Source organism: Paramisgurnus dabryanus, chromosome 23 (genome assembly GCF_030506205.2).
Source record: "Paramisgurnus dabryanus chromosome 23, PD_genome_1.1, whole genome shotgun sequence".
Classification (NCBI taxonomy): domain Eukaryota; kingdom Metazoa; phylum Chordata; class Actinopteri; order Cypriniformes; family Cobitidae; genus Paramisgurnus; species Paramisgurnus dabryanus.
Window position 1 is genome coordinate 11,351,996 of NC_133359.1, and position 13,578 is coordinate 11,365,573.

Here is a 13,578-nt window from a genome sequence, read left to right on the forward strand (position 1 = left end):
TTTGTCCTCCACACAGCGGTAGGAGTTCTGTGCATAGCGTCCATGAGTTTTAGCATAGGTGAAAATCTTCCAGGATTGTCGCTAATTTAAAAGGCATCTGAATAAATCAAACTGTAAGGCCTATTTGTGATACTACAAGTTCAATAACTCTTCAGTATCTTCAATTGCGTCCCTTACTCAATGCAAATGTTATGCACATACAACACATTTACCATGCAAAATTGTTATCACAAATTGTTACCATGTTATGTTATCACCAGTGAAATAAAACATACCTGCTAGAAGAAGGAAAGACTGAAAATGAATGTGAATAAACCGTTTGATGGAGGAAAGCAGAAAATGCTTTGAATTTATAGCTTCTGCACCCATTGGAACAGCTCACTAAAATATACCCTTGCTGTGCATAATGGAAGGGTTTGAATCCCTCTTTTTGTGGTGCTGAATCTGTATTGCCAATTGGATTTGCCAATTCAAAGGTGATGGATGCCTGCCATAAATGTGAAATGAACTTGAATAAATTAACTTAGAAACATTGACAGTGATGGGAAAAAAAATAATAAAAATAGGAATAAGTTAAAGACATGGCAAAAAAAGTCATCTGGCCTTTTCCTCGTCATAAGCTCATGTCAATTGAAGTGCAATGTTATATCAGGGCAGTCATCTCATGAACGTGCTAACTTTTGTACACATTAAGCAACCAATTGCTGGCAGGGGGCAGAGTTGTATAAATCATTTTTTGGATTTAGATGACAGCAAGCAGGTGTCTTATTGTAACGTGAGCTTCCCCAGTCACATCTCATTCTCTGTGAGAGGTGACACTCCTGAATTACCACCTGCCATTTGTCCTGAATTTATTTTTAGTTCTCATGGCCAGATGAAGGGATGCCAAATACATGAAGTTCTTTTCTTAAAGGGATAGTTCACCCAAAAATGAACATTTTGTCATCAGTTACTCACACTAACGTTGTCACAAACCTCTATAAATTGAGTTGTTTTGTAGAACACAAAAGACAATTTTTTGTAACCAAACCGTTTTTGAGCACCATTCCCTTCCATAATATTTTTCTTTCCTACTATGGAAGTCAATTGTGCTCCTGTTTCCTGCCTGATTACAAATATTTTCCCAAAGACATTTTTACAGGTTTGTACCAACTTGAGAGTGAATAATACTTGTTTATTTAAATTTACTTGTTTTTTAAGATACTCAAAAAGTGGCTATAATAAATCTAAAAAAATGTGTTGTTATAAATTCAACAAATTTACAAACATTGTGCTTTGATGTTATGTTACATTTGTTATAAATTGGGGTTAAATGAATAATTCAACCAAAAATGAAAATTCTGTTCTCATTTTCACATCCTCATGTAAGCATTCAGTTGATGGGACCCACTGACTTTCATAGTAGAAAAAACAAATACGATGGAATTCAATGGATACCATCAACTGCGTGCTTACCATCATTTATCAAAATATCTTCTTTTGCGTTCATCAAAAAATAAAAATAAAGCCATACAGGTTAAGAACAACATGAGGGTAAGTAAATGATGAAAGATCTTTCATTTTTATGGGAACTATCCCTTTAAATAGACAAAGGTGCATGGCAAGGTCAAAGGCTACTTGTTTTGTTTTCAAACATCTTGGGTCGTTGTGCTTAACCTTTGAAGTTCACAGATGCAAGTAAAAGACCAAACATTTAGATTTTCTTTAATCTACATTTGTTTATTTTTCCGATAAGACATCACAGAAGAATTGTAAATAAGAAGTTGTGGTATTGAGGTTTAAGTTTTAAGTTTTTTAAGTCTTTAAGACATGTCATTTAGATATTTTTGAAAACAAGTAGCGCATCTATAAACTAAAATAATGTCAGGTCATGACCCCAAGCGCAACGATACTTCAAAGGGTATAGTTCTCCTACACAATAGACTTCTATACATAGACTCGTGGCATTGCTTTTTCAGTTTCAGAGGATTTTCTGGTATTAGCCATGATGTCAGATCTGATGCAGCTGTTATCTGTAAGAAAAATAAATGAAATTCAGTTCTGACATATGGGTGAAATATGTCACGATATGCTTAAAGCTCCACTGTGTAAGATCTACTCCCATCTAGCGGTGAAAGTCTATATGACAAGCAACTGAATATTACTTTCTAGCCCTCCCCATTCGGAACGCGTTTTAACTCGTACGGTGGCCCGGCCGTGTCATGCCAAGGTTAACATGGCTTCCAGTAGCTACAAAGCAAAAGCAATGAGAAAAAATGAACAATTTGCAATGTCCTTTGCCTGTGATCCATCAAAGCACACAGATTTATGTTTAACATGAAAAAAGTCTGATTGTCATGATATGTCCGCTTAAAATCACATACAAAAAGCAACCATGACGGGTTTAAATGGACGCGAACTAATATTATGTCAAAGTACAATGCTTATGTTTTAAGTTAACGTTACATGTCCGTGTATATGTAAGAGCTTTCTCTCAGATTGGTGAAAAAAGATCGCGCAACTTTCACTTTATCAGAGTATTATGTCAGACATTATGTCAGAGTACAATGCTTATGTTTTAAGTAAACATGTTACATGTCCGTGTATATGTAAGAGCTTTCTCTCATTTTGGTGAAAAAAGATCGCGCAACATTCACACGCTTGTAAAATGAAACGAAAGACGCGCAGATCAGACGCTTTTATCAATGAAAGGCTAAAAATAGCGCTGTCACCGTGTGTTTGTGCTAGAGGTCAGAAAAGATGAAAACATTTATCTCAGTACCTCAGATTACATAAATGGGCGGAGAGACGGCGTGTGTCTGTTCGGACACATTAAACCACATGCATGTTTACACTAACAAGCGTTATGCATAATCATGCTAAAGTTAGCCAAGGAACTATACAACTTCAAGTTTACAACATGGACTGTATAGATGTAAACGAATATGCTGAATTACCTGTGGAGAATATAGAAAGTGCAACTTCAGTGTCCCTTGAGCCCATCTTGGAAAACTAACTCCAATAGTGACTTTGGTCTTGATGTTTTTCCTGTCACGTTGTCGTTTAAAATCCCCGTTTCGCATCCTTGGCGATTTGTTTTAATGTCCTCGAGAATATGTCTTCAACAGGCTTTCAAATCAAAGCATTAGATCGCAGGTTCATCACGGTGTGCGGTTGTTGTAAAATCCGAAGAATTCAAGCTACGCAGGTCACAGGCTGGATACGTCATCAAGCCTGGTTTATTTAAATTAACTGAGCATTACATTCGCAAGTCATACGCATATTACATCAATTTACAATTAACTAAGAATAATTGTCAGCTTTATAATTGTTAATATTCTGAAATAAGACTGTCTTGATGACGTATACCGCCTACACATGCAACCTCTGGAGGCTTCAGCTATCGGGCAGCGTGAGTGTAGAGTGAAAGCGCGAAAGGCGGAGCTTGAATTTCAGGAATGTCCCTCGTCGGCGAATGTATTTCAAAGATGGAGGCACAACATGGATTCAGCCAGAGAGCGCTTCGACGGTATGCATTTTATATAGCAGATTCTACACTTACGAGAATACTTTGATTAGTGGGTGGGAAGTAATTACACATGAATGAGCACATACTTTTGAAAGAAAACATGGGTTTTTGTTAAGAATTAACTCAATAAAGTACACAGTAGAGCTTTAACCAAAGCATGAATGAATAAATGAAACAAAATATCAAGTTTGTGTTTTACCCTCTATTGACCGGCATTAAACAGCTTCTTCCTGCCCTCCATTCCAGTCATGGCTTCCACGTTCTTACGCCAATCTGTTACCTCTTCTTTCTATGAGCAAAACATGCATAACACCACTTACTAAAGATGCACCGATAAGATTGATATCAGACTTATATCTGCCAAAACCGATGTTGATACCAATCGTTTGTTGGTTACATAAACTTGCATTAACTTAATGCTGAATATGAAACTTTCCGACTGTAATTCATTCATATGATGATCATTAATCTCAAACATTAAAGGAAAACACCACCGTTTTTCAATATTTTACTATGTTCTTACCTCAACTTAGATGAATTAATACATGCCTATCTTTTTTCAATACGTGCACTTTTAATCTTTGTACAGTACAGCGCTTCTTGAATGTGTTAGCATTTAGCCTAGCCCCATTCATTCCTATGGCTCCAAACAAAAGTTTTATTTTGTGCCACCATACTACTCATGTAACAGTCTTTAAATAGGAAAAACATGGAAGTGTTTGGTGGCTTTTAAATTCATCCCTGTTTGGAGAAATGAATGGGGCTAGGCTAAATGCTCACACATTTATGACGCGCTGTACAAAGATTAAAAGTGCACGCATTGAAAAAAGATAGGTATGTATTAATTTGTCTAAATTGAGGTAAGAACATAGTAAAATATAAAAAGGGTTTTCCTTTAAACAAGTGATGTTTTTTAGACACATAGCTCAAATTCATTGCATTTTTCTGTTCTCGACCATCTATCGACCACGGCCCTGTGCTGTTTTCAAACCGACAGCCAAATAGTGTAAAAAAAATTGCATTTATCGACCGATACAGATTATTATTGGCCAATATATCGGTGCATCTAACAGCATACATTATAGCAATCAGATTTTGTAAATGTTTTTTTAAGGAATGATACTTAAACAATTACCTTCTCCTCTTCTTTCTTCACCGTCTTAAGGTTTGCTTTGAAATCCACCGATTCTTTGACCCTGGAGCCTAGAAGAGCGCCTAACACAGCATCAGCAGAGATCTTCACCCTCTTGAGAGCGGGTCTCTTCATTTTACCTCGAAGTCCAGTAATCTTTATATTCAAATCTGTAATCTGAAGTCAGAATCATGAATGCATTTTCCACTGAACCTAAGAAGGTTTGATAATGAATTATAATTAGGCGTACCTCTTTTTCATTTTTGGTCACCTTGGCCAAGATATCATACCTCTCCTCATCTACAACATCAATCTTCTGATGGAGTTCTTTGCAAATAGCCTGAAAAAACACCAACAACTTGATTCAGGTCATTGAGTGGGGATTTTTTATGTTATACAATCCAACACATTTTTAGCGATATAAAGATTACAACTAAGATGTTCAAAGCACAACTTCTGTAAAAAAAAATTTTCTCACACCTGAAGCTCTTGAACGGACAGACCGGAGAGTTGCAAAGGTGGCACTCTTTCACGTAAGGTGTTCTCTCTCTCAATCTGCTTCTCTTCTTTTTCAGTTGCGAGCATGGAGGTTGCTTTCTTCAGCATCTTTGTCTGGAACAAACCATGAAATGTATTGAGTAAACTTATTTTTTTATATTTTTAGGGAATGGTTTCTAAGAAATCCTACCTTTAGGAACAACCTCCTGGACGCCGTGATCTTCGATTTGGGTTTCTGAATAAATTAAGCACAGTTGTTAGGGTTTTGTGAAAAAAAATTGGCATAAAATGTTTAAGCAATAAAAACAACCACTTACCGGTCTACATTGCCGAAGTTTATTTTATTTGATTGAAGATTTGAAAGGAAATTAAAGAGTTAATTTAAATGTAAATGTATGATAACAGATACACATCTGTGGATTAAAGTGGAAAGGAAAAATACTTACGCCTCCGACATTGTGACCTGCTTATATTTCCTTTACAAAGAGGAAACCGTGGTGCAAATCTTGCGGTGGATCTGATTCGATCTGCATACAGAGGTCAGAGGCAATTACTAACTTTGGTAAGTAGCCTTATCATTTTATACAGTACCATGAGCATTATTTTAGGAAAACATATACAGACATGCATTATAAATTTACACACACGCACACACACATATTTCAGACAAAGGAAGCAAACCTTAATCGCCAACAATAAATTAAATAAATAAATCTCAATATTTGACAAGACAACAATGGAGTACATGCTGGGACTTTAAAAAATGTTAATCTCCTGCATCTTAATCCCAGCCCAGATCTGCAAGCATGCATCATTAAAATCTTATTGGTTTTATTGCCAATGTGTATCTAGTCCATACCTGCTCCTCCAAAGACCACTCCAAGGGAATGAGGAGATTGCTATGATGCCAGTGGGCTAGGAAACTCGTAGGCAAATTTTATGGCCTCTTTGCCCTCCTCTGAGTGGCTCACTAAAATAGACTGAACCTTATGCCGGGGGGCTCACTTTACTTAGCTCCATCAAAACACAATTGCAGACATTGTCCATCATCAGGGCCTCTTTATTTCCGATTGTTTGACCCTACATGGGTGAAAAGGCCTGGCTGAGTTCTACCAGTGACATTATGACCTCTACTGCAACTTTGAAAAAGGTCACCGTGATTTTAGTCCATCCTTAATAATAACTTTAGTGATCCGTTTCATTTGAAGTATAAAGCATGTATATCTGTTGTTTTATACCTCATATTCTATGTATTCTTGATTACCAAAGATTTTTTTGTACCAAAGAGTATATTTTGTATAATTTAAAAATAATTGAGGATACTTGAAGGATCACAATCAGCTATCCAACTTGCATCACATGGATTTTGGGTAAATATACACACACGGCATGTGGTAATATAAAACCATTTGCGCACACAGACATACAGAGTAACACAAGATGCACAGGTGTAGCAGTGCTTAACATTGAAAAAACGCATGGTGACACAACACAATTTGTTTCATAGCATGGGATCATTTAATTTTGGAATGGCTTTGCGTTGCAATTTCCATTAGAGTATAATGTGTTACAATTTCGGACATCTCTAACACTAACATCCATTTTCCTTTAACATACAACATTGCATACAATTTAATAACATGTGGTTTGACTCTATTACTCACATTTACTGTAGGCTACTTAATATTTTAAAACACCAAATATCACATTTATGTTTACATACATTCACATACAGTTGTACAGACAACTGGTAACAATACAGGCAAGACCTACAAAACAGCAATACATCAACTTGCCTTAAAGGGACATTCCAGTTTTTTTTGTTGAAAATATGCTTATTTTTCAGCTCCCCTAGAGTTAAACATTTGATTCTTACCGTTTTGGAATCCATTCAGCTGATCTCCGGGTCTGGTGGTACCACATTTAGCATAGCTTAGCACAATTCATTGAATCTGATTAGACCATTAGCATCGCGCTTAAAAATAGAGTTTCGAAATAGTCCCCTTGGTTACTTTCAATACCAGGGGACTATTTTCGGCAGTCCGTAAATCAATACGGCTGCTGCAGCCATGTTACATTAGCAAAGTTCTTGATTATTGCGCCAGAGTATAGTTTCTAGTCATATCTGCCTAAAAAAATCACAACTTAAAATTTTCTGTTGGTCTTAGTACACGATGTAACTGCAGAAGAGTCAAGTTTTAAATAGGAAAAATATCGAAACTCTTTGGTTATTTTTTAGCGCTACGCTAATGGTCTAATTACATTCAATGGATTATGCTAAGCTATGCTAAAAGTGCTAGCACCAGACGCGTAGATCAGCTGAATGGATTCCAAAACGGTAAAAATCAAATGTTTAACTCTAGGGGAGCTGGAAAATGAGCATATTTTCAAAAAAGTGGAGTGTCCCTTTAAGATTTTGAGTTAATTCAACTTAAAAATATTAGTTGGCACAACATGGTTTCTCAACTTTTTCAGTTAATGTCTTGGTTACTATCGTAACTGTGGTTCCCTGAGTAACGTGAACGAGACGTTGCGTCAGAAGCTGATGCTATGGGAGGTCCTCCCCTCATCCGTTCTCGTAAGGGAACCAATATTTTAAAGTTTTTAACTCAAAATTTTAAAGCTTAGAAGTAAGCAACCTATTTTTTAAGTTGAACAAACAAATCTTTTTTTACAGTGTACGAAACATTATAAACAGTTTTCACAATAGCATTACCAATTTGGACAGTTTGGATTTTTTCGCTTCGAACTGTGTATGTGTTGGGTGCCTTCACATCTAAGTAAGGTCTTTCTTTAGGAAAATTGCTTTCCCTTGTATGTTTTCAATGAGAAAACATAAGAAAACAATGTCATCTTCTATTCACGTTCACTTTTACCGCAATTTCTGTGGAACTGAATGTGTCGAATGTTAAATTTTACTTTATGACTGTCCAGCATTGAACAGTTTCTTCCTGCCCTCCATTCCAGACATGGCTTCCACATTCTTACGCCAGTCAGTCACCTCTTCTTTCTATAAATGGGTAAAATAAATATAATATATTTAGAAAATAAACGTAATTTAAAATAAATAAATAAATGTAATCATACATATCAGCTCGTAATACCTTTTCTTCATCTTTCTTTACTGTCTTGAGGTTGGCTTTGAAATCTGATTTTGAAGACATTTTGGATTCGGTCAGAGCTCCAAGCTTATCGTCAGCAGACTTCTTAACCCTCTTCAGCTGGGTTCTCTTCATTGTACCTTTCATTTCCCAGATTTTCTGGGTCAAAGACTGGATCTGAAACAAATTAAATGTTTGGCTTACACACTGTAAAAAGATATTTAGGTGTGCGGTTTGCAGAAAAATAATCAATGGGACATTTCTCAACCAATCAGTATAAAGCATTCAACAGCCCCGTGGTATAACTAAAAATAATAACATTACCTCTTTTTCATTTTTTACCACTTTGACTTCAAGATCATATCGGGCTTCATCAACGACATCAATCTTTTGGTGAAGGTCCTTGCAAAGTTCCTACAATAAAACATTAAAGACCTTATTGTGAAAACTATATTGTGATTCCAGATGTGGCATTGATGCAGTCAGCAGAAGATACCTGCAGCTCCTTTGCAGACAAACCAGAGAGTTTGATAGGAGGAACTCTTTCATTGAGAGCATCGTCTCTTTCTCTCTTATTCTGCTCTTTTTCGGCCACGAGCATAGACGTTGCTTTCTTCAGTAGTTTGGACTGTAAGATACAGTAAGAGGACCATTGTGAGCTGAACGTTCCATCAGACTTAGCGCACAGCTTAGCACATAACACAAAGCTGTCTGCAGCTTACCATATGAATTATAGCCATGACGAACAAAACAGTTATGACTTGCTATCACTTATGCGAAAATGAGAACTCACTTTTAAGAGCAACCGCCTTGTTGCTGTGTACTTTGTTTTCTTCTGCAAAAAAAAACAACACAAAAGTAATGTCAGTTTGATGTACGTCTGGTCATACTTTACTTGAAGGGGTGTTCACATGACACCTTCATAATCATAACATGGCATGTGCCATGAACATAAAGGAGATTGTATGCATGTTTATGACAACTCATTAAGTGTCATTCGTTTGATTATGTAATTTTTTTATGCAAAGATGACATTGTTTGAGATGTCTTTGTTTTGTATTTAATTTGATATTACCAAGATAACATAACTGAGCACTTTTTTACCAGTAATAGAAATTGAACTTGTCATTAAAATGTCATTAAGTGTTAATACTTTGTCTTATACACTCACCTAAAGGATTATTAGGAACACCTGTTCAATTTCTCATTAATGCAATTATCTAAACAATCATTCACATGGCAGTTGCTTCAATGCATTTAGGGGTGTGGTCTTAGTCAAGACAATCTCCTGAACTCCAAACTTAATGTCAGAATGGGAAAGAGCAATTTTGAGCGTGCCATGGTTGTTGGTGCCAGACGGGCCGGTCTGAGTATTTCACAATCTGCTCAGTTACTGGGATTTTCACGCACAACCATTTCTAGGGTTTACAAAGAATGGTGTGAAAAGGGAAAAACATCCAGTATGCGGCAGTCCTGTGGGCGAAAATGGTTTGTTGATTCTAGAGGTCAGAGGAGAATGGGCCGACTGATTCAAGCTGAAAGAAGAGCAACTTTGACTGAAATAACCACTCGTTACAACCGAGGTATGCAGCAAAGCATGTGTGAAGCCACAACACGCACAACATTGAGCCGGATGGGCTACAACAGCAGAAGATCCACCGGGTACCACTCATCTCCACTACAAATAGGAAAAAGAGGCTACAATTTGCATGAGCTCACCAAAATTGGACAGTTGAAGACTTTAAAAATTTGGCCTGGTCAGATGAGTCTCGATTTCTGTTGAGACATTCAGATGGTAGAGTCAGAATTTGGCGTAAACAGAATGAGAACATGGATCCATCATGTCCTGTTACCACTGTGCAGGCTGGTGGTGGTGGTGTAATGGTGTGGGGAATGTTTTCTTGGCACACTTTAGGCCACTTAGTGCCAGTTGGGCATCGTTTAAATCCCACAGCCTACCTGAGCATTGTTTCTGACCATGTCCATCCCTTTATGACCACCATGTACCCATCCTCAGGATAATGCACCATGTCACAAAGCTCGAATCATTTTAAATTGGTTTCTTGAACATGACAATGAGTTCACTGTACTAAAATGGCCCCCACAATCACCAGATCTCAACCTAAAAGAGCATCTTTGGGATCTGGTGGAACGGGAGCTTCGGCCCTGGATGTGCATCCCACAAATCTCCATCAACTGCAAGAAGCTATCCTATCAATATGGGCCAACATTTCTAAAGAATGCTTCCAGCACCTTGTTGAATCAATGCCACGTAGAAAATTAAGTCAGGTCTGAAGGCAAAAGGGGGTCAAACACAGTATTAGTATGGTGTTCCTAATAATCCTTTAGGTGAGTGTAGTTTTATAACAGCGTCATGAATATTTTTCTTGACCTCAACTACAGTGGTACAAATATAATCTGTCATTATGCCAAGTTATCTTAACAAAAACATCTCAAACAATGTCATCTTTGCTTTAAAAATGACATGATTGAACAAATGATAGTTGTCATAAACGTGCATAAAAATCTCCTTGTCATGTCATGATAATGAAGGTGTCATCCCTTCAAGCAAAGTGTATGTCTTATAAGTGGCCAAACCTTATAAGTAATGTGTTTTTTTAACAAAAGTGAAACGACTTACCGGTCTACACCGAGGAAGCATGGAGCAAAAAATAAAAAAATGGAATAGAATTGGTCAAAGTGATCCATACAGGCTTAATAAACACCATTACGATGTATTAATAAATGTAAATGTACATAAGGTCATCTGTGTACTTACCCTTCAGACATAGTTGTTGCTCTTTATGGATCCTGAAGAATAAAAGTCAGTTTTAAGAGTGTACTTAAAATGAAAGTATATGTTACACTGTCAGAAAGAAATTGTTCCTGGGGCTGTACCATTTGAAAAAGTACACATTTGTACCCAAACAGTTCATATTAGTACCACATATTGCTACCAAAGTTTTAGTACTTCAAAGGTAGGCTACATACTGGTGTCAAATGTCTAGTATAGCAGTACCTGAATGATACATAGTAGGACCTTTTTAAAGGGACCATTATAAATGTGTGTGTGCCGTTTCAAAGTTTCCAAACTTCAAAGCAGTCTCTTTATTTAGGTCAAAGTCATAGCCAGCATATCTACACATTACTTAAATATCTTTCCGATGATGATAACTCAAGAAATAACGCTTAAATACTGCATGTGCGTCCAACATTGCGTATAGTCATAGGAAACATTGTTACAGTCCAGACATATAACCCAGTCAGGAGAAGTGATGGGGTGCCAAGTATTTAAAAGTCGCAAGAGTGATACTTTCACAACGTAGAGTTAAATTTCATTTGGGGTGTATTAAAGTCTGTTTATAGATGACCAAACAGAACACGTGTATTCATTATGTCCCTACCTTGTGCTTTTTAGTGCACCCAACATGGCTAAATTTGAACATCACAGTCATTCTTTCAGTCTCTGGCCTTGACTCCATTGCACTTTATAATAAACCTGCTGCAAAGGCCAGCCTGCATTCCCATGATTTATATGGTTAGTACTGATTTAGCTAGCTGGTTGATCAAAAACACTTGAGTTAAGTTAGTTAGAAGTACTAGAGAAGGAGATCAGCATCAAAAACACATAGTATGTTGATTTTTTTTTAGCAAGGACTGTTTCCCTGTTTTTAGCAACTTCCCTCCATGCCCCCCTTAACAAAATTACAATCTCAAACTTAGAATTTGAATTAAACAAAACACATTATATAATGATACGATGTACTGTTGTTGGTTGGTAGCTATATTTTTCTGAGGTTTGATTACATAGATTTTATGTATGTATAAAATGTCAAAAACCTGGCAACACCTCGCACCCCCCAGTTTGAGAACCACTTCCCAAGCTTTTAAGAAAGTCACACGTCTCAAGGTCTACTGTCTCAAGGACTGTATCTTGAAGCCAAATCTCTGTCTACAAAATGTGCTCCGGTTACATTTCCCATATTCACAAGCCAAGACGTTTGATCTTGGATCAGCATTTCAAGAAAGCATTTGAGAAAGCAAGAGCAGTATTTCATAATAGCCTCCACATTTCCTAAAGTTGACATAAGCAGCTTGTTACGAAAATGCACATATGATCCCAAAAGGGAGGATACTGTATGGATCTGGTATATGTGCAGTATATATGCATCCATCCTCTCATTGTGCAGTTGTGATTAAATACATATAGACTTCTGCAATCTAGGAGTGATAAACCGACCATACATTACACATCTGTAGTATTAAACTCAGTGTCTTTGGGTATTTGACTACATGTGTGATATGCTATGAATGTGATATCCTATATAACTTACCTTGAACAAGGAGGCAGTCACAGGAGAATGAGTTGTGTGGTGGTGTCAAAGCAGAATACTCATTTTATGATTTTTCGTGAAGGATTTATGTGATGAACCCCGCATGTGAATGGCTCACCAAAATTAACCCCCCTACGTCTCCCGCTTTCACGTGTGCATTACTAGGCTATTTGTTCCCCAACTCTTCCTTTGTGGTATTTGCACAGGACAGGGAGCGTATGTCCTCCAGGACAGGGACACAGATACCTGTACACACACTACACAATGACACAAACACATAATTGTGCACTGGTGCAAGGGTCAAGCACCGTTATCCTCGACAGATGCTCTATAAATTACATTTTTCTTGCAGTCGAAACATTTTCAGTTTTATGTTACTTTATCAACACCTCCGAACTTCAACTTCTTTAAAATAATAGGCTGAAACTTTATGCTGCATTTTTACAGTGCAATTTTAAAAATGTGAACTGTCATACTTTAAACTTATTGACACTCTTGAAAACAAAAGATGCTACACAGTAAAAAGTGAAAAAGTTGGTTCAATTTAAAGGAAAACACTACTGTTTTTTAATATTTACTATGTTCTTATCTCAAATTAGACAAATTAATACATACCTATCTTTATTCAATGCGTGCACTTAATCTTTGTACAGTGTGTCGTGAATGTGTTAGCATTTAGCCTAGCCCCATTCATTCCTTAGGATCCAAACAAGGATAAATTTAGAAGCCACCAAACACTTCCATGTTTTCCCTATTTAAAGACTGTTACATGAGTAGTTACACACAGTAATACTGAGGCAGTAATATTGACGGAAGTTTGAGCGAGAGAGGAGGAAGTCAGGAGTGATGATGTTACTGCAGGCCAAGGTCAAAGTGCTGCAAAATAAGTGCTCTTCCGCCAAAAAATATAGTTCTCATTTTTTTATCGCCACATTTTTTGTGCCAAGATACTTACTGGTGTAATTACTCATTTAACATTAGGTCTTTAAATAAGGAAAACATGAA

General features: G+C 36.9%; 2 protein-coding genes across 2 annotated transcripts; both read right to left on the reverse strand.

Annotated features, from left to right (window-relative positions):
- Positions 1–1,698: 1,698 nt before the first annotated feature.
- LOC135781424 (troponin I, slow skeletal muscle-like) lies at positions 1,699–5,485 on the reverse strand. Its single transcript, XM_065291893.1, has 6 exons — positions 5,329–5,485; positions 5,121–5,252; positions 4,891–4,980; positions 4,644–4,817; positions 3,708–3,797; positions 1,699–2,012 (listed from the first exon to the last, which is right to left on the reverse strand). Exons 2-5 carry the CDS (start codon positions 5,244–5,246, stop codon positions 3,711–3,713), a joined length of 477 nt encoding a protein of 158 aa, XP_065147965.1. The 5' UTR covers positions 5,247–5,252; positions 5,329–5,485; the 3' UTR covers positions 1,699–2,012; positions 3,708–3,710.
- Positions 5,486–6,444: 959 nt separating this feature from the next.
- On the reverse strand, positions 6,445–9,168 carry tnni4b.1 (troponin I4b, tandem duplicate 1). The gene is made up of 5 exons (XM_065291894.2): positions 9,033–9,168; positions 8,736–8,867; positions 8,564–8,653; positions 8,243–8,416; positions 6,445–8,148 (listed from the first exon to the last, which is right to left on the reverse strand). The coding sequence occupies exons 2-5, from the start codon at positions 8,838–8,840 to the stop codon at positions 8,059–8,061; spliced, it is 459 nt and encodes a 152-aa protein (XP_065147966.1). The 5' UTR covers positions 8,841–8,867; positions 9,033–9,168; the 3' UTR covers positions 6,445–8,058.
- Positions 9,169–13,578: the final 4,410 nt, after the last annotated feature.